The 24,427-nt window shown below is 35.8% G+C and overlaps 1 protein-coding gene across 2 annotated transcripts in view; it reads right to left on the bottom strand.

Moving 5' to 3' along the window:
- osbpl3b (oxysterol binding protein-like 3b) overlaps positions 1-24,427 on the bottom strand; it is a 104,739-nt gene that overhangs the window by 44,960 nt on the left and 35,352 nt on the right. For both annotated transcript variants that reach the window (XM_051131491.1, XM_051131492.1), the window contains exon 2: positions 7,342-7,570. In XM_051131491.1, the coding sequence (XP_050987448.1) occupies positions 7,342-7,437 (96 nt within the window). In that variant the 5' untranslated portion in view covers positions 7,438-7,570. The remainder of the gene's footprint in view (positions 1-7,341; positions 7,571-24,427) is intronic.

Raw genomic sequence — 24,427 nt, 5'->3', positions numbered from 1 at the left:
CATGCTTTAGAATCATTTTAAAAAGAGTATGTCCACTTATTAGAGAAATATATGAACTTGCGCAAAGAAAACTAACATAACGACTTGATTCAACCATTTTTCTTCCGTGTCAGTCTTTGACGCGCGTTCACGAGAGTAACACGACGCATGCGTGTGGTGCTGCTGATGCAGGAGTCGATGTTCTGATGTAGAACCTGGATGCACTTCGCTTTGTTTACAAGCAGAAGCAGTAAAGATGCATGTGTGCATCAAGGTACTATCATGAATGCATGTGAAAGACTGGCACGAAAGAGAAGAAATTGTTCAATAAAATCTTGTTTTTTTTTCTTTGCACAAAAAAAGTATTCTCGTAGCTTCATAAAATTAAGGTTGAACCACTGATGTCACATGGACAATTTTAACATTGTCCTTATTATCTTTCTGGGCCTTGAACGTGTCAGTTGCGTTGCTGTCTATAAATGTTCAGAAAGCTCTCAGATTTCATCAAAAATATCTAAATTTATGATCCGAAGATGAAGGTCTTACAGGTTTGGAACAACATGAGGGTGAGTACTTAATGATAGAATTTTCATTTTTGGGTAATTTAACTGCATTAAAAAATGTTATAACACAATTATCTGAACTTTAGAGTTCTTTTTGACTTATCTAGGCCTTAAGTAAATTGTTATATGTAATATAATTATATTGTAAACTAAAAGATACTTGAATGTAATTTCTATTGAAACTTGTGTCTCATGTCGGGGTTAAATATACACTACCAATCAAAAGTTTTTGAACAGTAAGATTTTTAATGTTTTTTAAAGAAGTCTCTTCTGCTCACCAAGCCTGTATTTATTTGATTCAAAGTACAGCAAAATCAGTAAAATTCTGAAATATTTTTACTATTTAAAATATCTGCTTTCTATTTGAATATTCAAAGCTGATTTTCAGCATCATGACTCCAGTCTCCAGTGTTAGAAATCAAAAATCATTCTAATATGCTGATTTGTTGTTCAAGAAACATTTATTATTGTTATTCTTATCTATATATTTAAAACAGTTGAGTTTCAAAGATTCAGTTAAAACAGTTTCAAGATTCTTTGATGAATACAAAGATCCAAAGATCAGCATTTATCTGAAATCTTTACAAAAGATTTATTTTTCACGTAAATGCTGTTCTTCTAAACTTTCTATTCATCAAAAAAAAAAAAAAAAAAATCATACTTAGCTTTTTTCAACATAATAATAATAAATGTTTTTGAGTAGCAAATCATAATATTAGAATGATTTCTGAAAGATAGTGTAACTGGAGTAATGATGCAAAAAAGTCAGCTTTGAAATCACAGCAATACATTACATTGTAAAATAGAAAACAGTTATTTTAAATAGTAAAAATATTTTACAATTGTACTGTTTTTGCTGTACTTTAGATCAAATAAATGCAGGCTTGATGAGGAGAAGAGACTTCTTTACAAAACATAATGTTCAAAAACTTTTGACTGGTAGTGTATTTGTAATTATACATTTGTGATGAAGCTGCAATTTAGTACATTCAAAATATATTAACTTTTAAAAATAATATACAATGTTAATAAAATAATACTGAATAGCACACTACAGTTAAAATTATAATCAAGTACTTTACATGTGCTTTAGCATGTTAATCAACATGTGTTGATTAAATACATAAACGATAAAGTAACCTATACAGTACAAGACCCACACTCTTAGAAAGTATTTATTTACTAGATAAACAGTTCTGTTAATGAGGACATTTCTCTGAAGAAGCGGGCACCAGATCACCTGCTGGGATTTCAGCCCTCTTTGCAGCAGTTTATACTCTACACAACATAATTCCATGATGTTGGTATTAAGAGTAACGTCTGCCACCCGTACAGTGAAACATATCTCCGCTTAGAAGGAATAATGAGCTTTATAATGCTACCAAATGATGAGATTAGAGATTACAGCCCCATAATCAGGTCAGCGTGTTCATCCGAGGAGAAGGACACCCATCCGCCCTCCGGAGCTCGGAGCATATAAACACACACATGTGCAGGTGTACATATGCACACAGATATATTAAGTCTATACACAACTGGAACAAACCTGAGTGAACAGTGATTGAAGATGTGTAATGGCGTCCAAAGGTCTGAGAGTAGACATCTGAACCCTGCTGTATTTATTCTTCATTTCCACAGAACATGATTAGTTTGCCACTAATTCCCTCACATAAAAGCCTCAGGAAATGTTTCGGAATTGCAATAAATGAAAAAAACAAAGGGCTGCTAAGTTTTTATTCATCTGGCGCTCAAGGCTCAATTCATAGATCGGTTATATTCATATTTCCCACAGTCATCTGACTGAGAACAAAAAGATTAATACTGTATTTCAGCACAGCGAGTAATGGGACTGATGAAGATAAAGTGGAAAGGCATAGCTGAGAGGTTTTTTTTGGGTAAAGTCCAGAAATATTTTGTCTAGTCTACTGCTTTCTGCTTTCATCTGTACTGTTGGACAGTTTTTCATTTGCTTTCAGAAAATTGCAAAAACTAAGAACCTAAGCACTATAAATATTTATAGTCTAAAAGTCATTTTTGTATGAAGCAAAGTCAAGAGAAGTTAAAGCTCTTAGAACAAACACAGCTGTCTCATGTCACTACATTTAAACTTAAGCTAATGTTTAGTAGATGCAAATATCCATGGAATTCTTATAGTATCAACATCAAGATTTTAAGGTTAATAACTGTGTGAATGTATAGAAAAAAAGTATATTTCAGTCACTGGAGCAGTTTTAGCACATTAATGGATAAAACAATGTTAATTTATTTGGTCTTGCCAGGCTAGATTTACTTTCCTGCAGCTGTTATTGCTGCTTCAGAGCAAGTAGGGAGACTCGCTTCTGCCAAGACAAAGATAGAAATGCTGCTTCTGCACAAATAAAGATGTGCAAAATGGTCTGTAGATGACAAGTGGTGCTGGTGGAGGTGGAGGGTATCAGACTCTGATAGCACACTGTGGACCGGTTTGCAGCATGCACTGACAGCAATTTTCTTGGCTGATTCTGATTTCCGTTTTTTTTTTGTAAGTGTGACCTTTCGATACCGATTTTACTGTAACTGACAGCATACAGTATATAAACAAAAATCTATATATATTAATGCAAAGAATTATTTATTTATATAATAAAAGAAATGATTAAATATTACAATTCCCTCAATCTGGACTAAGTTACAGATGTTTTTTCACTTAAACAACTTTTAAAATAAAGTGCTCTGTGACTGGGAAGAGGTAGAAATAACAATTAACTGAAAAGGACTTGCTGTATATAACAGATGTCATTTCCCACTGTTTAAAAATGGTAATTTTTTCCCCTGTCATCTTTCACATCAAATTCTTACAATGTTTCAATCAGGCCTAATAAGAAACTGTGGAGTTGTCACCATTCAACTGAAATCAGTATCAACAAACTCCATCTTTCCATTGCAGGAAACACAGAAGCTTTATCTGAAGTGGCATCAGACATATTTACACAGACTGTTTATTGAAGCTGAGGTGCACAAATGCATTTACACCACAAAATTGCAAAAGCATAACGTCATAAGATTAATGTTTTAAATATTTTTGAACATACAAATAAGAAATGTTGGGAAAAATGCAACGATACCTTTAAATATGAAACCAAACCACCAGTAGGTGGCAAAAAATATCATTATAGTAAAGTCATTTATAGTAGTATATAGTCGTATATATAGTATATACATATATAGTAGTATCAAAGTTGTCCTAAAACCAAAACAATACCCGCTCTTGTCTTAAGACAATTTTGAGTGATTTGACTTTTTCGATTCACTTCAAATGTTGACTACTCTAGACATTCATTCAACCAATTCATTTAAACGGCTGATTCATTTAGAAACAATTAAGTGACTGTATTTACGTACGCAACTGAATCATTGACTCACTCGATTCCTTCAAAAAATCAGATTGGTTTAGAAACGAAACACCGCTGTGTTGCTCACAGACACAACAATTCTGTTGTGGCTTTGATTGGAACTATTTTTGTCAGTAAAATTGAGCAAAAACACTCAATATTGTGTCTAAAATGTAAGTCACTTTAACTTTTTTTCTTATTTATTGAACTACTATTGTATAAAAGCAATCGTGTTAATATTCGGGGAAATATATTGGTTGTGTAATGTTACTTCCTTAAAACATATATTATAAATATTTTTTTTTTGTAACCGCATGACCAGCTAAGAACCAACTTAAACCAGCTTATGACCAGCTAAAGACCAGCTTAAACCAGCTCATGACCAGCTAAAGACCAGCTTAATAATTTTAGACAAAATGAAAAAAAAAAAAAAACCTACTTGTCACAGACAAGCGTTAATCGAGCCTTGTGGTGGTTCCCCCACTGTTTACTTTCACCCTACACGTATTACAAATTACGAACTTTCTGTCTTCTTCACTCACAGTGAAGAACTTGACAACAGGTTTTTATGCGGATGTGAACGTAAGTATAAGGTCAAAACAGACCGGATCGGAATCGGCAGACTGACCGGATGGTCATTTTTCTGGACCAATCATGTGGAAAATTGGCTAATTCCGGTCCTTGACAAATTCCAGTCTCAACAGACTATTTAAATGTTGACTAAGTAAGCTCAATAGCTGAAGTTACAGCTGAGGCCACTCAGCTCGTGTCATGTAGTAAACAATGTGATTGCTAGCAAATTACATACCAAAGAAAAATCAGCCTACACCATGAGTTTCCTGATTGAACTGGTAATGTGATATCAAAAATGTTTTGTCTTCACACTGTGCAGTTTTCTGGTATGCACTGATCACTGTATTTTATGGCCTAAATAAAAAGATTTTTTTTCCGTAAGATTTATTTCTCAATGAACATTGTGTGTAGGCGTTCATACTTTTTTTACTATAAAAGGGTGGGAAAATACTATAAAACAGTTGTAGATGATGTATTTCATTGCACACAGCAGGATGTCAATTCCCCAGACGTATTTTATGTCAACTACCTATTTACAGCATCAGCAGGACAAATATTAAACCTGGAAAGCAACACAACTATGACTCTCAGTTTATCTGACACACTGATATAAAACAGTGCGAAGTCTATGTCTCCTTCAACCTCAGTGCTAATTACACATTTTTTGCACCATTTGTCGACACACTAACCACGAGGTTATTGGCACCAACCCTACGTAACACTTTTCAGTTGACTTTCCTTAATGCACAACAACTGGTTGATTTTAATTTTAAAAATCTAGTATCTATGTCTATTTGTGTAATATGCCCTCAGAAAACGCTAGTTAAGATAAATTGATTGTTATGAGTACCATGTCAAGCTAGTTTATAGCTCCCAACATGCTTTGCTCCAGAGTTAGGTCGGTTAGGTCGAGGATGGATCTATAAATATAGTATTATAGTAGTACTAGTAGCCGCAAATTCATCTATCATTCAACAAGTTTTACACTAAACAATACTTTTGGATTTAAGTATTTTTAGAGTTTACCACGAAAAAAAATTGCTCTTTTATAAGAGAAGTCACTGACTTTTTGCAACAGGCAGGATTCAGCTTACGGCACTTCCCTTTCACTCCTATGGTGATTTAGTGTTGCACAACTCTGACAGAAATTCAGTGACGTCAAGGCTGTTATGTGATTGGTTATAAAGGCACACGTGATCCAAGTTGACTATTACTTTTCCAATAGTAAGTAATACAGACCCTCTCACCTCCCTATAGTAAGAAAATCTCTGACAGGACTACATGAGGATTAAGGGAATCACATGACAGGAACATGAAACAAGGCTAAATATCAAAATAAAGGACATGAAAACCTAAACCAGAAACAAAACTCAAAAACCAGCATGACAACTACAGTAGATTGCTTTATTTAAAAAGCATGAACTGCAGTTGTTGATGCCGTTATAGTCTCTCTACTAGTTATGTTTGCACATGCATGTGTGCTATTGTTAACTGGACCGTTGAAGCACTTAATTTGCTGGAGTAACCCTCACAGTAAATTGGATCGCTGTACAAGTAAATACACCTGGGAAATTCCCAGTTGCAATAAATTAGTTAGCTCAACTTAAATAAATTGGTTATTTGAAAGTCACACCTAGTTTATTTAAGTTAAAATAAATTAGGTGTAAAAACTAAAAAGTATTTTTTACTTTACTTCGTTTTTAAGACAATTAGCTTGCATGCTTTTTAAAGTAAGGCAAACTAATTAGATTTTACAGTAAAGAAAATGAACACCCCTACTAGGGATGTCACAATTCTCAATATAATATCAAACCGTTCGGTTCAATACGCTTGTGAATTGCGTTTTTACGTGCTAAAATGAAGAAAAGCTTCCTGCTTATATTTGAAAAAGCAACACAGCAAGAGCATCTTCCCTTCTAATGACATGCAGTGATAAGCCTTTCTAAACCTTTGTCCAACAAAAGAGTTATTAAAACAAAAGTTATAAAAAAACATAACTTGTTTTTAATTCACAACATCAGTCGAGTGTTTGAAATAACTTCCCTTATGTGATCTGATGTGGATTCTTATCACAGAATGAGGCAGACAAAAAATTCTATATTCATATTCTATGTATGTCAATTAGCAATGGCTTATGAAAATACCCAAGATTGCTTGAAGAACACAGATAAACCATATATTATTGCAGATGAGTGTTTATTGTCCTTACATTTCATCATTCAAACGTTTAACGTTATATCTTGTTTTTATTCAGTTACAGCAATAGCGATGCCTTTATCCATATCAGAGAAGCTGGAATGGAACTCATCAGTGCTACTTCTTTGACGCATATGTGGATTTTCTGCACGAGGGCGCCCTCTGGCGTTCAGTATGAATGAAACCCATTCTATTTTGCGTAAAAAAAAAAAAAAAAAAATTCCTCTTTCAAAAGAAAAATTAAGCAGACATATACTAAACAAAATTTTTTCCAGTGTACAGAGGTTTATGGGAGTATTTTGTTAATTTGTTGCAAAAAAAACCCACACTGAAATGGCAAGATATCAGAACCGAACTGAAAACTGTGGGTAAAAACCCGAGGTACGTATTGAACCGTGGACTAACTTTAATTGTTATCTCTCAAAGGTGCAGGTTGAGTTACATAGAGTTTCTGAAAAAAAAGTACAAAAGCTGTCACTGGGGCGGTAGCCTTTCCAAAGGTAACTAATATGTACCTTTAAGGTAGTATTATGCACCCCTTAGGGGTAAATAAGGCACAAAGGTGTACCTTTTTAAAGGGTAACGCCCCAGTGACAGCTTTTGTAACTTTTTTCCAAGAATGTTGCAAAGTGCAATAAATGCAATAAATGCACACTTACCTGTCTGCTGTCATGTTTAGAGGAGGAACTGCTATTGCTGTGAGATGGAGAGGAGATCTTCTGGGACATGGTGGAACTTTTCTCCTCTGAGCTCATCTCCTGCTCTCAGTGAGAGGGAGAACGTAAAAAGGAGAGGAAGAGGAGGAAAAGAGGGAGGGAGAACCGACAGCTCAGCAGTTGTGGGTCTCCATTTGCCTGTTCTTCCAAAGCTTGGACACAGTGTTTGAGTCTGTGGACAGATGAAGGGAGAAAGAAAGGACTGATCAGGAGATGTATGTGAAAGGCTTTCATTTGTACAGATAATGAACACCACTCACCCACCACAGGATATCAAATAGCAGATTTATCTGAAAGTATACAGGCTTGGTCAGCGGGTTGTGTTGAGGAAATATGCCAGCGTGAATCACTGGACATACTATAGAAGTCGTCCCCTCATCTCCCACTCGCTGTGGGGGCTACACTGAACACACACTGACTCTATGAATCTGAGCTTCACTTATAGCAGTAACAGACGTCAGAGATCGACGCTCTGTAGTAACCATCCTTCTTTCCCTGTCTCATCTCATCCACGCTGCTCTGTCTTCCTCTCAGTGTGGTTCTCACATGAATGGAGAACAGAATGCAAATATCCTCTTGCTTTGTGTCTGGGTTTGTTTGAAGTCATGTGTCACGACTGCACCATATGCATACTCGTGTTACAGCACCTGTGCTGGTTATTAACACCAGTTACAGGGTGTGGGACACACGTCACACACATAAAAACAATACAATAAAATACGAGACATAAATTCACAAACTGTCACGGTAATTTTTAAATACACCTATGGCTTGTATTTAAAATCAGATTGACATTATGTATACAATTATGATGTATTATGTATCCTCATATATGCTAATACTTGATTTATGTACTTTTATTAAGCCTATTCATTTTTGTGCTTTTTTATTTGATTATTCACCAACCTACAGACTGATATGTCAGCTTTATATCGACCATCTAAAGCTCCATGTCACAGAATTTGCCAAATTTTGGAAAGTATGTCAGTACACTTAAATCAAAACACGATATGGACTAGTTTCTATGAATATTAAGCTGTGAAAATACTATATGAATCCTGCATGTTTTGCCTCATTTCATGAGCATTTTACCATTTATTTTGAAAAAGCATCATACAAACGGATACTTAATCTTCACAGTAACCGTCAAAATAAAAGTTTGGTTCACCTTAAAGAAACTGTGACTATGAATAAAATTATTATTAAAAGATTTTTAAGGAATATTTAACAGAAAAATAATTTACCATACTTTACTTACAAGGAAAATGCAAATTCACAATAGTATTTCTGGGGGGAAATAATATATATATATATATATATATATATTTTAAATCGATTACTTAGAAATGCTTTTGATTTTTAAAATTTAATGAAACTCAGAAATAGGTTAAAAATAAATAAATAAATAAATACTGAATTTGACCAAAAAAAGTGGATTGAAAAAAATGGATTTCATAGTGCCTTAAATATGTAATCTATAATCTATATTGGTCAATCACCAACAAAACAACCATATATTATACTGCATATGTATAAAATTAAGATTTGCTGTAATGTTTCTTATATACAGTACCAGTCAAAAGTTTTTGAACAGTATAATTTTTTTCTGCTCGCCAAGCCTGCATTTATTTGATCCAAAACACAGCAAAAACAGTAACATTTTGAAATATTTTTACTATTTAAAATAAATATTTTCTATTTGAATATATTTTAAAATGTAATTTATTTATAGTTTTATAGTGTTTTCGAAGCTGAATTTTTAGCATCATTACTTCAGTCACATGATCCTTCAGAAATCATTCTAATATTCTGATTTACTTCTGTTATTTTAAATAGTAAAAATATTTCACAATATCACTTATTTTGCTGTACTTTGACTCAAATAAAAGCAAAAAAAAAAAACATTAAAAATCTTACTGTTCAAAAACTTTTGACTTGGTAGTGAATGAGCAAGGCATTGCATTTTATATTGTGGCTGAGATTTGTTTTGCCTTTACTAGCATGGTATTTGACGGCATTTTGAAAAGCATATTCCAGTCTGTCTCTCCCTCACTTTTCTACATTATGCGCAGCAGCACAGGTCACAATGTGGGACACGGGAATGCAGCAAGGTTAATTAGATTAGTTTTGCACTCAACAAACCAAACACCCCTTCATTTCCATCAGCCTGTGAAGTGCACGTCAAAAGAAACACACATCCTTTCTTGCAAATCTCTTTCTCTCAGTTGTTCACTCTTTCTTCTTTTAGGAAAATTATACTTCAGCTTAAGCTGTCTAAATTGTCTCTTCTTGAGGAGTAGGACAGAGGAAATTGCGAAAATGAGCAGTATGTCGACTCTTTAGCTAATGCGCATCAGCATCATGTGTCAGCTGCACATCGACATACTGAGATTTAATCACTTCCTGTGAAAATGGAGTAATATGTGTTTCTTAATGCAGCAGTGTGGTGAATAACCAGCTTCAGTGCTCTTGTGTTAATTTTACCTGACATGCTATGACATGGATGACTGAAAACCTTCAAAGACTAGAAGAACACATGCTGACGTCCTGTCATTGAAACATGTCCTCTCAGATCCATCTTGCATCCAAAGTGGATAGCAAAGACGGCTTGCCATTTACACCTGATATTGCCATGCAAATGGTTCTCCTGCCACCACTGGGCAATTTCATCAATGAAAAGGTCTCCGATTATATATAATTTTCTTCAATGTGTCACTACAGGTACAGAAATGGTGTTTGTTAAGCACTTTAGTTTAACTTTTAGTATTTACCCTCTTGTGTTGCGACCTTAAAAAAACACCAACAGAGATTTGTTGTCATTTGATGTCGTTTTAGGTGGAAAAAAACAGCTGGATATTCTCATTTAAGCTTCTCCTTTTATTTTAGAGGTTGTGTGTTTCTATTCATCTCAGATGAGTCGAATCAATCAGCGTGAAGTCGATTGTTTGAATTGTACGGCAACTTCCTAAACCTCTTACTGAGCAATTGAGGATACAGATACGGCTAATTACGGTCGCAGCATGTAGTCAATTTAAGTAGCTGTGGTGACTGGTTTGTTCCGGTAAACAGACTCCTGGTTGCGAGTAAACGGCACTCTCCACCGCCGCCTGTCTCACCTCACCCCGCGCCACTTCAGAAGCCAACAGAGAGCAGCTGCCTCCGTGTGCCGCCCCTATTATTTATTCATTCACTTTCCACTGATCACACTCAACACACACACACACACACACAGCCATACACGTAGACACATACATACCCATGTACATTAAGTAGCTGACATGAAATACTTGTGGGAAGTTGACATATGATGTTTGATAACAAAGTTCGGGAGGAGCATGATCAGATAATCAACTGATTTGGCACAGGTGCAACTCGTCTAGCTAGCACAAGTCATATATAAGCACATAGCCGACTTACCTCCATAGTTCGACTGTTTTTTCGGCATCCCCCCTCCACCCCAACTCCTCACTCTAATCTATCCTCATCCTATACTTGGGATGGGGGGAGTTCTCTGGGTTCGGGCCATATTCCGGGCTCGGAGCCCTCCCCCAGGACAGCACGCCAAAATATGCTTACTGTTTACTCAACCAGATTAGATGTGAGGGTGAACTCGTGAAATCCTGCATTGTGATATATATAGTACTCACCCTTAAACACTGTCAACCGCATTTTTCGAATTCTTTAAGTATTATGTACGCAGCTTTAAAATAATTTATTTGCACTTGGAATAATAAAAAAACAACTATTTTAAAGGCACAAGTTAATTTTAAAAAACTTTTGTTCACTCCAGAAGTAACATATCCTGATAATTTACTCACTCACGTCATTCAAGATGTTGATGTCTTTCTTCAATTGAAAAGAAATTAAAGTCCACTTCCAAAACGAAGATTCACATATAATGGAATGTTTTCCTCAAAAACCTTAAAGGAGAAGTTCACTTTCAAAACAAAGATTTACGGATAATGTACTCAGCTCCTTGTCATCCAAGATGTTCATGTCTTTCTTTCTTCAGTTGTAAAGAAATGTTTTTTAAGAAAAAAAATTCTGCATTTTTCTTCATATAATGGACTGATATAAGCAATCGTTTCGCTAGATTAGACCCTTCTTCCTCGGCTGGGATCGTTTACAACCGCATTTGGGATCGTTTGAAGCCGCATTTAAACTGCATTTTGGAAGTTCAAAATCGGGGCACCATATCAGTCCATTATATGGAGAAAAATGCAGAAATGTTTTTCTCAAAAAACATAATTTCTTCTACGACTGAAAAAAGACAGGCATGAACATCTTGGATGACAAGGAGCTGAGTACATTATCCGTAAATCTTTGTTTTGAAAGTGAACTTCTCCTTTAAGGTTTTTGAGGAAAACATTCCAGAATTTTTCTCCATATAGTGGACTTCAGTGAGAGTCAACAAGGTCCAAATCGCAGTTTCAGTGCAGATTCAAAGCGCTCTATCTCGGCTGAGGAATAAGGGTCTTTAGTGAAACAATCGGTATCAGTTAAATTTATATACTTCTTAACCACAAATGCTCATCTTGCACTAGTTCTATGGCCACAACCTCAGACATTACATACAATAGTCACGTCGGCAACGTCACACGTAACGTAGGTGGAAATACTGACCCATTGTGTACAAAGCGAACATGCAAAGAAAGTCAAATGCTCTTTACAAAAAAGGTAAAACAACGATGTTGGACCATTTTGAAGTTGGAGGAGAAAATGAGATGCAGCTTTATGCCTACATCACACGTGACCTTTCCAACGTGATTATGTACGAGCATTTGTGGTTAAAAAATTTATGATTTTTTATTTGTTTTTAGGAAATGACAGATCGTTTCACTACATAAGACCCTTATTCCTCAGCTGGGATTGTGTAGAGTCCTTTGAAGCTGCACTGAAACTGTAATTTGGACCTTCAACACATTGATCCCCATTGAAGTCCACTATATTGAGAAAAATTCTGGAATGTTTTCCTCAAAAACCTTAACTCTTTTTTGAATGAAAAAGACATGAACATCTTAGATGACATGGGGGTGAGTAAAAGGCAAAAAGTTGATCAAAATGGTTAAAAAAAATGTCATAACACCAAAAATATTCACTGTCCTTTATACCGTGTAAAAATATCTGGATTTCTGCATTGATTACTCACAAACACCCTAGTTCTTTCACAAACGTCATTCTTGCTGAGTGTTTTTCAGACAATAGACGGGTGAACAAAGACTAGCACAGCTTTGTAGAGTTTTCTGGAGGTCTGCTGCTGTTATTCATGAATTCTCTCTCACTTCTTTAAGGACTGCCTACTGTGTTCTTCACAGGATGTCTGCTTAAAGGAGTAGTTCACTTCCAGAGCAAAAATGTAAAGATAATGTACTCGCTCCATTGTCATCCAAGATGTTCATGTCTTTCTTTCTTCAGCTGTAAAGAAATTATGTTTTTTTGAGAAAAACATTTCAGGAATTATCTCCATATACTGGACTTCTAAGGTGCCTGCGAGTTTGAACTTCCAAAATGCTGGAAGTTCTGTGTACTCCGGTTCAATACAGTTAGGGTATGTTTTCTCCTCTAACTTCAAAACTGTCCTACATCGCTGTTTTACCTTTTTTGTAAAGGGCGTCTGACCTTCTTTGCACGTTCACTCTGCGAACGCTGGGTCGGGACTTCTGCGGCGGTGTAGGATGATTTTGAAGTTGGAGGAGAAAATGAGATGGGAGTTGTTTGACATACCCTAACTGTTTTGAACCTGAATGCACAGGTTACAAAAAAGACATCTTTTCGCTTGATAAGACCCTTATTCCTAGGCTGGGATTGTTTAGAGCCCTTTGAAACTGCACTGAAACTACATTTTGGAAGTTCAAACTCGGGGGCACCATTAAAGTCTGCTATATGGAGATAATTCCTCAAAAAACATAATTTCTTTACGACTGAAGAAAGAAAGACATGAACATCGTGGATGACAATGGGGTGAGTACATTATCTGTAAATGTTTGTTCTGGAAGTGAACTACACCTTTACATAACAGAGTAGTCCAGGCCTTTAGCAATGGTTTTGTAGCCTTTTTCAGCTTTGTGCATCATTGTAATGTGTTTTTAAGATTTTGTGAAAGCTTTTGAGATTGAGGCATGGTTCACACCAGTGTTTCCCCTGCCATTATAAGGCAAGAAACGATTTGTCAGTAAACATGCTTTGTGTGGCTTTATTTAAATGTCACCTGTGCAGCCAATCTCATTTTCCTTAACTGACTCCAGTTATCTTTTGGGGAAGTCAATTATTCTTTTTTTAAATTACTTTTTCTCTGGCCTGCCCTGTCAATGATGACTCAGTGTCTTCGATGCAATTTTAAAAAGTGTTATTATTTTAATTAGACTGTGTTTGTCTATAATTGTGACTTAGATGAAGATCAGACCACATTTAATGAGTAATCAATGCAGAAATCCAGATTAGATTCACAGTTCTATCCTTGCCACTGCATATTAGAAACTGGTCATAATGATGAACTAGTCCAACAACCAACTACCTGATTACACTGAGGAGGGTTTTTTGCTTAAATTAGTGAGATGATCTTCAGTTGTTACAGTTTGATCTCAGAAAGCTGTTCGCTAACTGTGGTAGTTGTTTTGGAACAAAAAAATGCATCTGAAGTAAACATCCCTCTAAGAGACATGTCCAACCTGGGCCAGTTAATTATACAGCTCAGACAGACTGAGAAACATCAAACGTCTTTTAAATCAGACACAGCACAATATTTCTCTTAGCTAAGACTTTGGTCATCATTGACAGCAATCTTTTCTTATGCTCATTTACACACAAGATTAAAAAAAAAAGTATAGAAAAACCTCAAGTGCTTGTACTAATGTTGGCAATGTTTTACCTTGAAAAGAAGGAATTTGTGGACTGCTCAGATCTTCTTTAAAGTAAATAGAACATAATTTTGATGGTACAATCACCATATGAAAAAAAATACTGAGATGGCAAACTCGTATACTGTAAAAGGGATAGTTCACCCAATAATGACTGATGCATTCTGACCGTGCATTCTGACAGCAACACAACTGCAATGCTTAAGGCACAGAAAGGTGGTAAGGACATTGTTAAAATAGTCCATGTGACATCAGTGGTTCAAATTTAACTTTATGAAACTACAAAACATTGAAGCTCATGAACATGCATTGAATGCTGACACAGAACAGAAGAAACTGTTGAATAAAGGTGATATTTTTGGGGTTTTTTGTGCACAAAAAGTATTTTCAAAGCTTTATAAAATTACGGTTGAACCACTGATGTCACATGGACTTTAATGATGTCCTTATCACCTTTCTGGGCCTTGAACGTTAATATTGCAATTTTTAATTTTTAGGTGGCCTTAACTACTATGTACTTACATTTAAATAAATAATTTGGTACAATGCACTTATTATGTACATACATGTTTTTACTTATATTTTAAAAAACACCTGAATGTAATTACACCTGTAATTAATTTCTGCAATTACATTTATAGTTACACTGTTGACCCATCCCTTACACCTTAACCCACCCTTAAACCTACCCATACCACCAAACCTGTCCCTAACCTAATCTGTATCCCACCTCAATAGCAGCAAAAGTGTTCTGCAACACAATATGAACACAATATTGTACATGTACTTATTTTTAGATCTTAGTACATAGTAGTTAAGGCCATCTAATATAAAGTGGGACCTAATTTTTAACCTAAAATCTACATGTTGATCAAAAAACAAATGGACACGTTATGCATTAACCTTACACAAGCAGAAATATGCAAACACACGTGCACACAAGCATATAAACCATTCAAACACACATAATAACCATCTCACAAAGACCAGCAGAAGTGCAAAAACATGCAGACACGGCTTGTAACCCTAGCTTTACGAAGCAGGCTGTTTATCTGAAGAAAATCTCTTGGCAATGAGTCATGTCATGCGTACAGTTGAGTACAGCACAGGCTATTTTCCAATATGCCAACACAGACACAGAGACAGAATGCTTTGAGTTGCAAATATAGATACTGGATAGTTAGATCTATTTATGGTTTTCACATCCTTTCTTAAGAATCTGATGCTTAAATGCTGATAGATCTATAAATAGTTTTCATTTGCAGCTCGCTATCTGTAATCAAAGGGCTCAAGCTTTTGACTTCAAAGAAATAGCTCAACCAAAAATAAACATTCTGGCATTTACTCTCCCTCATGTCATTTCAAATCCATTTAACTTTCTTCCATGAAACAAAAGAGAGAGAGTTTCTTATTGCAACTGAACACTAGTGTGAGAACAGACTATATTATGAATCTTCTGAAGCCATAAAATAGTTTTTTGTGAAGAACGAAATGAAACTGAAGTCATTACACACTGATAATTTTCCTCTTGAACAACCATAAAATGTCACATGTAATTCAGGGAACGTCAATTTATGCTTCTCCATCAGCTCGACCCTGAGATCCAACTGAGCTGGGTCAAAAGTTCTGATTGGTGTTATGAATTTCTGGTCGTTAAGACATAGAAGAGACTAGCAAGGGAAATGGGCCACATCATAGCGCTCCAACCACAGACAGACGGTTAAAATGAAAGATTCATTAATGCTGTGGGCAATCCAAGACCCTCTTGCACTACATCAATTATACAGACAGAAATAACAGGCAGATACACAGACTCTTCGTTTCATTCTTTAATCAAAACTCTGTCATGGCAGGAAAAGTGACAGCTGTTGTTTAGCACTATTTATGACTTATTCATTATTCATGAGCGGAGCAAGCGAAAGGGAAATGGACCAGCGGATTTTAACAGAATCACAAGAGCAACTAACTCTGCCTTTGCGTTATACACATATTCAACATAGCAGAGACTCCAGTCCAACTTGTGGAAAAAAATCATATTACAAAAATAAAATGTAATAAATAGAATATTGATTACATTGTTAATGTAAAAATATAAAACTGTTTTTTTTGAGAGTGTATGTTTATTTAACCAAAAAAATGTGACTGTGACATATATTTACATTTGATTTAAAAAAACAAACAAACTTGGTTTCCACAAAATGTTAAGCAGCACAAAAATTAGTGTGGGAATATTTGTAGCAATAGCCAAAAATACATTGAATGGGTAAAAAAAAGTTAGATTTTTCTTTTATGCCAAAAATCATTAGAATATTAAGGAAACTTAATGTTCCATTAAGATATTTTGTGAATTTCCTACCGCAAATATATCAAAACTTAATTTTTGATTAGTAATATGCATTACTAAGAACTTCATTTGGACAACTTTAAAGATGATTTTCTCAATATTTTGAATTTTTTGCACCCTCAGATTCCAGATTTTCAAATAGTATCTCGGTCAAATATTGTCCTATCCTAACAAACCACATATTAATGGAAAGGTTATTTATTCAGCTTTCAGATGATGTATAAATCTTAATTTTAAAAAAAAACTGAGCCTTATGAGCCTCACATTTGTGCTTAATATTACTGTTTTTACTGTATTTTTGCTCAAATAAATTCAGCCTGGGTGAGCATAAGAAATGTCTAAAACATTTAAACTGCATTTTGGAAGTTCAAAATTAGGGGCACCATTAAAGTCCACTATATGGAGAAAAATCCTGAAATGTTTTCCTCAAAAAACAGAATTTCTTTACGACTGAAGAAAGAAAGACATGAACATCTTGGATGACAAGGGGGTGAGTACATTTTCTGTACATTTCTGTTCTGAAAGTGAACTTCTCGAAGGTCCTAACTTACTGTAAGTAATTATCAGCTATGTCTATCAGCCATAGCTGATAAGTTTCTATACCAATGCATTTCTAATAACAACTCTGTAAGATAGTGTCAACTCCCACAGAACAATATTCCTTATTTATGATTTATAAGGAGACCAAATGTGACAGAGAAAACAGGCTGCAACACCAACCCCACTAAACCCAAACAACAGGAAGCCAAACTTTCCCTTAAGATTATGCAGAGATGCAGCACAGCAGAAAGACACACTGACAAGCAACTCTATGGGTCGAGACTCTACGCTTGTTACCGCACAAAGACGGGGGAGTGACGTAATACGGGCTAGGTGAGATAGGATGACTGGCAGCTCGCTGTGTGTCTGCGGCCCTGTAATTTAATCTCTCTGTCACAGGGTGCAGCGTATTGTATGTTTCTTTTGAAAGTGAGCACGGCACAGACAATGCCAAAAATAACTACCACACAAAGCTCTGACGGAAAACGAATGATAGTGGTGGTGCAGGCAGGGCGGTGGCGGTCGGATGAAGTGCTAAAATATTCCAGAAGATGAGAGGGTGATGTCAAGAGGTCTCAAGCCCAAATCTTTCTCAAACACACATAAAAACACCCACACACAAATACACCTTGAATAATTGCTCTACTCTGTTGTAATAGCGTAAAGGTATATAATTAAAACACAGAACACTTTGTTATTGCAAATGTAGGAGGCGGTTTCAGTCATAGACAGAGGCGTAAATGTACCGGAGTGATCGCATAGGCAGATTATCATTAACCCGCAGCCTCTATCATACACAAGCGGGGTAATCAGAAGGATTTTACGGCAGGCTGGAGTAATTGGCAGTATTACAGGAGTGATGGAGCCTGATTAACGAGGAATACACCTTACAGCAGTAACGAGATGGTGGTTTAGTAGACTGGAGTACGTCTGAGGGGGTCACAACACACAAAGCTTGTTACATGAATGGTTAGGGTGAGTGTTTCTTTACAACTTCCGCCTGGACAAAGTGTTGGCAAACACATCAAGCTGGCACTTATTCACCTATGGGAATACAGACATGTTAGAGCTTGAATTTATGACACAAGTCGGTATTTCCCTCAGGAGAAGCTGATTTAATGAAGGAAATTTAGCTGCATTAAGACAACCTCTATGACAACCAATGGTATATAGATTAATTGCGTTTTAAGGTTTATTACTACTGTGAGATTAATTAGGTTTTTGGTTACCAAACTCTAAAGTTCAAAACTCTAAAGTCCTAGGTCAAATAGAAAGTTCCATGTGATTGAATCATGTTATTTGGACACAACTGACCCTTTGCTGGGAGCTTGACTGACAGGCAATCTGACCAGTCATAATGTTAAATCCGCCATTTTGTCCAACAAACAAAAAAGACAAAGTAGATTAACATATCATTGGTGGGCTGTCACTAACAATTATTTTGGTAATCACGTAATCGGTTAATTGTTCTGAAGATTAATCGAGTGTATATATATATATATATATAATGTGACGAGTCAGCTGCCTCCCCCCTGATTATCATCGTCACCCCGTCCGTAATCGCCGCCCTTCACCAGGCTCCCTACGGGAGTGGGCGTGCGAGAGAGGAGGGGCGCTGAAACAGCCAGGTCTGGCGGCGTGTGATGAGGCACACCTGATGTAAATGAAGCCTCATCACCGCCGCTGTTAAAATGGCAAACGCGCCTCTCCTCGGGAGACCGGTCTCTTCCCTGTGCATGCACGCTGGTGTCCTCGTGGGTCCAGGAAGGGAGCGTAGAGGGATCGAGCGCCGCCGAAATGATGGACGAGCTGCTGGACCCATGGTCCGGACGCGAACCGCACCCAGACAGCTGTGGGCTAGGATGCCGGGCCGATTTACCCGCCTCAGGAAGTGCCGTGGCCAAAGGTGGATGAAGCCGCTGAAGGAAGCCGCTGCCCCTAGTACCGCGGACCTCGGCGGGGAGCGAGTGCAGCCGCCGGACTCTGCCCCTTACATGGACCCTTCCCTTCTGAACACTGCCCCTCCTTCACGGAACCCCTGCACGTCGAGGACACCAGATCCCCTATTTATTTTGGACACTTTTGATTACATTGTTTAATAAAAGCCTCTCTGAGGCCTGACGTCACGGCCACTGTGTCTGTCATTTTGCTCCTCTCGCCACACTATATATATATATATTTTTTTTTTTTTTGTGTGTGTGTGTGCCAACGGCCTGACAATTGTTTTTACACTTTACTGCATGATCTAATCCTTGTTTAATATTGGCTAAACAACATTTAATTCCGATGTCCACTTAATATTTAATATTTGGCCATTTCTTTATGACAGAAATGCTACAGCCACTGTCATTTCTTGAATACATGGAAATCAGAACATGTAAACTGAGAGCAAGGGTTTAAACTTTTATTTTGAAACCACATTGAACAGTTAGCATATAGAGAAAAAGACTGATGTACTTACATAACCTACATGCATGCAAATAATTAATGCACTTATATTAAGTCTGCATTACATATATTTAATAGAATCGTACCGTTTGTGAATTCACAGTAATATTATGCTTTATTGAGATTTTAAATGGGTTTAATACATCATGCAGCCTTGGAAATCGGTCTAAAAATGTGGTTCATGGATTCTAGCCCATGAAATGTGCAACCTCTGGTATTTTGTTGGTTACTCAACAATACCCAACATTTTTTTAAATAGAGTACTCAAAATGAATCGCGGAATCATGACAGCCCTAAACAAGATACCTTCTGATGTTCAATCATGTTTATTTTGTGCTATTTGTGCTATTTGTGCTATAAAGGAAGATATGATCAGTTCATGTACCACCTGAACTACAGCAATCTGTCACAACACATTAAAAAGCCACAAAACATTACTGTTTGAATTCCTTTTAAAAATGACTACATTTTAAAGCTGAGACACAAAAGTAACCAGCTCTGTCTTGCCTGTCGGCACATTGTCAGTTTCCTCTATGCTGCGCGAATAAAGCTATTTTGACATGTCTAACTTTAATTGAATTTACTCAGTTTACTTTAGTTCATCATACACTAAATATCTGAGTAGAGATAACAAGTTTCCATCATGCAGAATTTCTGTCCATGCAAGCTCAAAGTGTTATAATAACAGGAAGTTAAATATAACTTTTCTTTACACATGATATTAGATGTTGGCAGTCTAAAGATTACTATTTACATTCCTAGCATTCCCATCAGAGTTGCTTTTCTTATAGCATGTCCTCAGACCTAAGCACACACTCCATACTTCACCACAATGGTAACTTGCCCAAAAAACATAAAGTCTTGTAAAATACAGACATAATGGAACATTACACATTAACAAGTCTACCTATTTTCTCATCTTGCTAAAAATGCATAAAATAACACTTTATTTTAACACATTCTATCCCCATATCCAGTCCTATGCAAAGCATAATTGGAAGTGTAAAACTTATTTTAAACTACACTCTTAAAATGAAGGTGCTTTGCGATGCCATAGAAGAACCTTTTTTGTCTAAATGGTTCTATGAAGAACCTTTGAAATCTGAAGAACCTTTCTGTTTCACAAATGGTTCTTTGTAGTGACAGAAGGTTCTTCAGATTATAAGAAGGTAAGAAAGATGGTTCTTTAAAGAACCTTTTAATGGTTCTTTGTGGAACCAAAAAAAAAGTGTACAGAAGATGAAAATCTTTTTAAACTACAGTTTAAAACACATGTGCCAAGAAATGTACTGCACTGTTCATTTCATATGGTTTTTGAAAAAATCATAATTGACATCTTTTTTTCTGAAGAAAATAGAACTTAAGAAAGAAGAAAGAAGGTTTGCAAGAGAATGCAAAAGCATTGAGATAATTTCTTTCATTATATGTATATATACATTTTAGTACAAAAAGTATGTTTTTACAAATATCATGAATATTCAGTTATCATAACATTTCTGGGAATTGTACTAAATAACATTTAACCTGAAGTAACACTGACTTCTCATAAAAAATGATTTTTTTAAACTATATAAAACATTGTAAAAATATCTGATATGTTAAAAGACTTTTTGACCTTGACACACAGTGAAGTGAAGTGAACAAAGATTTTGTGGTTTACATAAACTTTATCATAGTTGTGCGAGTAGATTAACACTGATAAGAAACTTTGCACTGCAAACTCAACAGTTTTGTTCCCCTCAAGCATGGAGATCAAAAAAACAAATCATGTTTACAGAAATGGCAGTGACAGATACTGTATCAGGTCCATCTCGCCCACACAGCGAGATCTGGGCCCAAAACGACGTGGATGCCTGCTGGGGCTTTAAATAACTCCCTTCATCTGTGTTTTGGGGTTACAAATTTTTTTAAATGCCAAGGTTGAGCAACAGTGCAGATTATGTTGCAAAGATTATGCAACATTTTATTTACATTGTCAACTAATAAAATAAATAATAAATGTTACACCAATATGTATTTAATTGTCATGAAAATAACGGCATGTAAATGTATAAAGAGGTCCTAAAAGCAGACTTTTCGCTTTTTGTTTTTTGCAGAATTCTCCCTTTTATAACATTTTTCGTACAATAAAATCTGAAATGATTACTTCACTTTTTAGTTTGGGGCTTCTTGTTGGTATTTCATGTCAACTGATCACACTAATAATCTTCCCCTTTTCTCTAGCTCTCAAATTTCTTTTGCATGTTTTAAACACATTGGTGATATCTGAGAGCTTTGCCAAAAGGGAACATTAGCTATGAATAACAGCTTTAAATTTCAGTCTTGTTCCACACAGAACTATCATGTGGACACACAAATAAAAAGAAATATTAAGTTTGTAAAACTGGGTTGACCGAATTAAGTAAATGCTGACCAAATGTTCACTTTTGGTGGGCTAAACTTTAACAGCCCAGTCCCTGTGGCATTACAGTTCCAGTTTACAATAGCTGTCAGTCTGAAGTTTGGCCTCTGGTGCTGCATGTCAAGTAATATTACACAGGATGACTAGAAAAAGACCTTGTTTTGAATCAGACACGCTCTATTATTTTGAGAGGAGATAAAATATATATGACTGCACAATGTTACACTATAATAGTGGGGGTATCTGGGTGAATGAACACAGACATAGAGGAAAATCGACAGAGACAGAACTAAACCGCAGAGCGAGAGAGACAGAAACAGCAGAACACACAAAGAGAATGAGAACGTAAAACAGACTCAGAAGAAAAGAAGCCATAAAAAATGCATGTTGCTATTGATGTAAAGCACTGTTTCCTTTACAATCGCTCAGCAATTATATAAACATATTTTAGCCTAGTCTTGAACTTCAAAATTGTATGTGATAACAGAGAAAAACTGCTTATTGTTAAATAGTACGTTTACAATAATTACAATTTTCTATTGCATTACAGAAATGTTTGATTCTTTTTAGAAATGTGGTTCTTTTTAACAAATCAGTCAAACAGAATCAGTTCAAATCAAACACACGAGTCATTTGTCTATATCGAAGATTGTATCAGTCAAGCAACTTCCTCATTTAGTTATGAATGAAAATGATTCAACAAAATGATTTACTGTAAAACAGCATCAGTTTTTAATGCAAAAATGCTAATTAAAAAGTGTGTGAGCCTTAAATCAAACTTCTAGTCTAATTACTAACTATTTATATGAAGTCAAGACACATTTAATTTATATAGTGCTTTAAATAAAGCAGTAATCGTTGTAGATAAAATTATGAATATGCTTTGATTTAAAGGTCCAAAAAAAAAAAAAATCACAAACATAGTTACCACACCTTGGTTAACTTCAAATTCAAGGACCTTTTTAAAGACTTTCCAGGTCCAATACCCTCAAATTCAAGGACTTATTGGGGACACATTTCAAGTGAGAGCAAGGTTACATCGTGTTGCCTTGTAAGAGTCATTGTTACAGTTTTCATGTGTCAAATACAACTATGCAAAAATGCAAACATTTTTTTTTTTTTTGCATTTTTTTTTTGGCCACAAAATATTCTATTTGTCATATTTCTGTTTTGCATAAAACTGAAGAATATTCGGCTCTGCACCTGGCCAAGTTATGGTCCTTTGGATGTCTGGCAAGCCATTCTTTTTTTATTTCATTCTTAATTATTATAATTAAAAAGCCCCCAAAGTATCGCAATGACCATATCCCATATCAAAGCTTAAAATATTTCATTTCCACACCTAAAATGTATATTTTACCCATGTCCAGATTAATCATAAACACAGCTAAAATTCCTCCTAGCAGTGGCCATCTTAAAACTTAACGTCTTCACAGTTTTATCACAGGTAGAATGGAAAATGTTTCAATACTAGCATTTCGGACAACATCTCCAGGGCGCTACGCTCCATTTGACTAGTAAGTACACTCTCAAATGATTGCTACGATGGCTTTTGTTCTGAACGCTTAAATGATAGTACTTGCACTGTCCAATCTATAAAGACTGTGTCTGTTCCTCGAATAGTGAGGTCAAAACATAAATTTAATGCAGGATCTAGAAAAAAATCTGATCGTAATTAAACCAGAAAAAAGCAAAATACATGAACAGAAACCATATTTAAAGCTTGGGTTCCTAAACATTAGATCACTTGCACCCAAAGCAGTTATTGTGAATGAAATGATCACAGATAATAGTTTTGATGTACTCTGCTTAACCGAAACCTGGCTAAAACCTAATGATTATATTGGTCTAAATGGGTCTACTCCACCAAACTACTATTATAAGCATGAGCCCCGTCAGAGTGGTCGTGGTGGTGGTGTTGCAACAATATATAGTGATATTCTCAATGTTACTCAGAAAACAGGATACAGGTTTCATTCATTTGAAATACTTTTGCTTAATGTTACTCTGCCAGATATGCAAAAGAAATCTCTCCTATCTCTTGTTTTAGCTACTGTGTATAGACCGCCAGGGCCATATACAGATTTCCTAAAAGAATTTGCAGAATTCCTTTCAGAACTATTGGTTAATTTTGATAAAGCTCTAATTGCCGGAGATTTTAACATTCACGTTGATAATCCAAATGATGTCTTAGGACTTCCGTTTACTGACCTAATAAACTCTTTTGGAGTCAAGCAAAATGTCACCGGGCCCACTCAGCGCTTTAATCATACGCTAGATTTAATTCTATCACATGGAATTGATCTTACTGATGTAGATATCGTACCTCAAAGCGATGATGTTACTGACCATTTCCTTGTATCGTGCATGCTGCGTATCACTGATATTAACTATATGGCTCTTGGCAGAACTATTGTTCCAGCCACCAAAGATAGATTT

This window comes from Labeo rohita, chromosome 16 (assembly GCF_022985175.1).
Source record: "Labeo rohita strain BAU-BD-2019 chromosome 16, IGBB_LRoh.1.0, whole genome shotgun sequence".
NCBI lineage: Eukaryota > Metazoa > Chordata > Actinopteri > Cypriniformes > Cyprinidae > Labeo > Labeo rohita.
The sequence above is the reverse complement of the archived record's forward strand: the minus strand, read 5'-3'. Positions and strand labels throughout refer to the sequence as shown.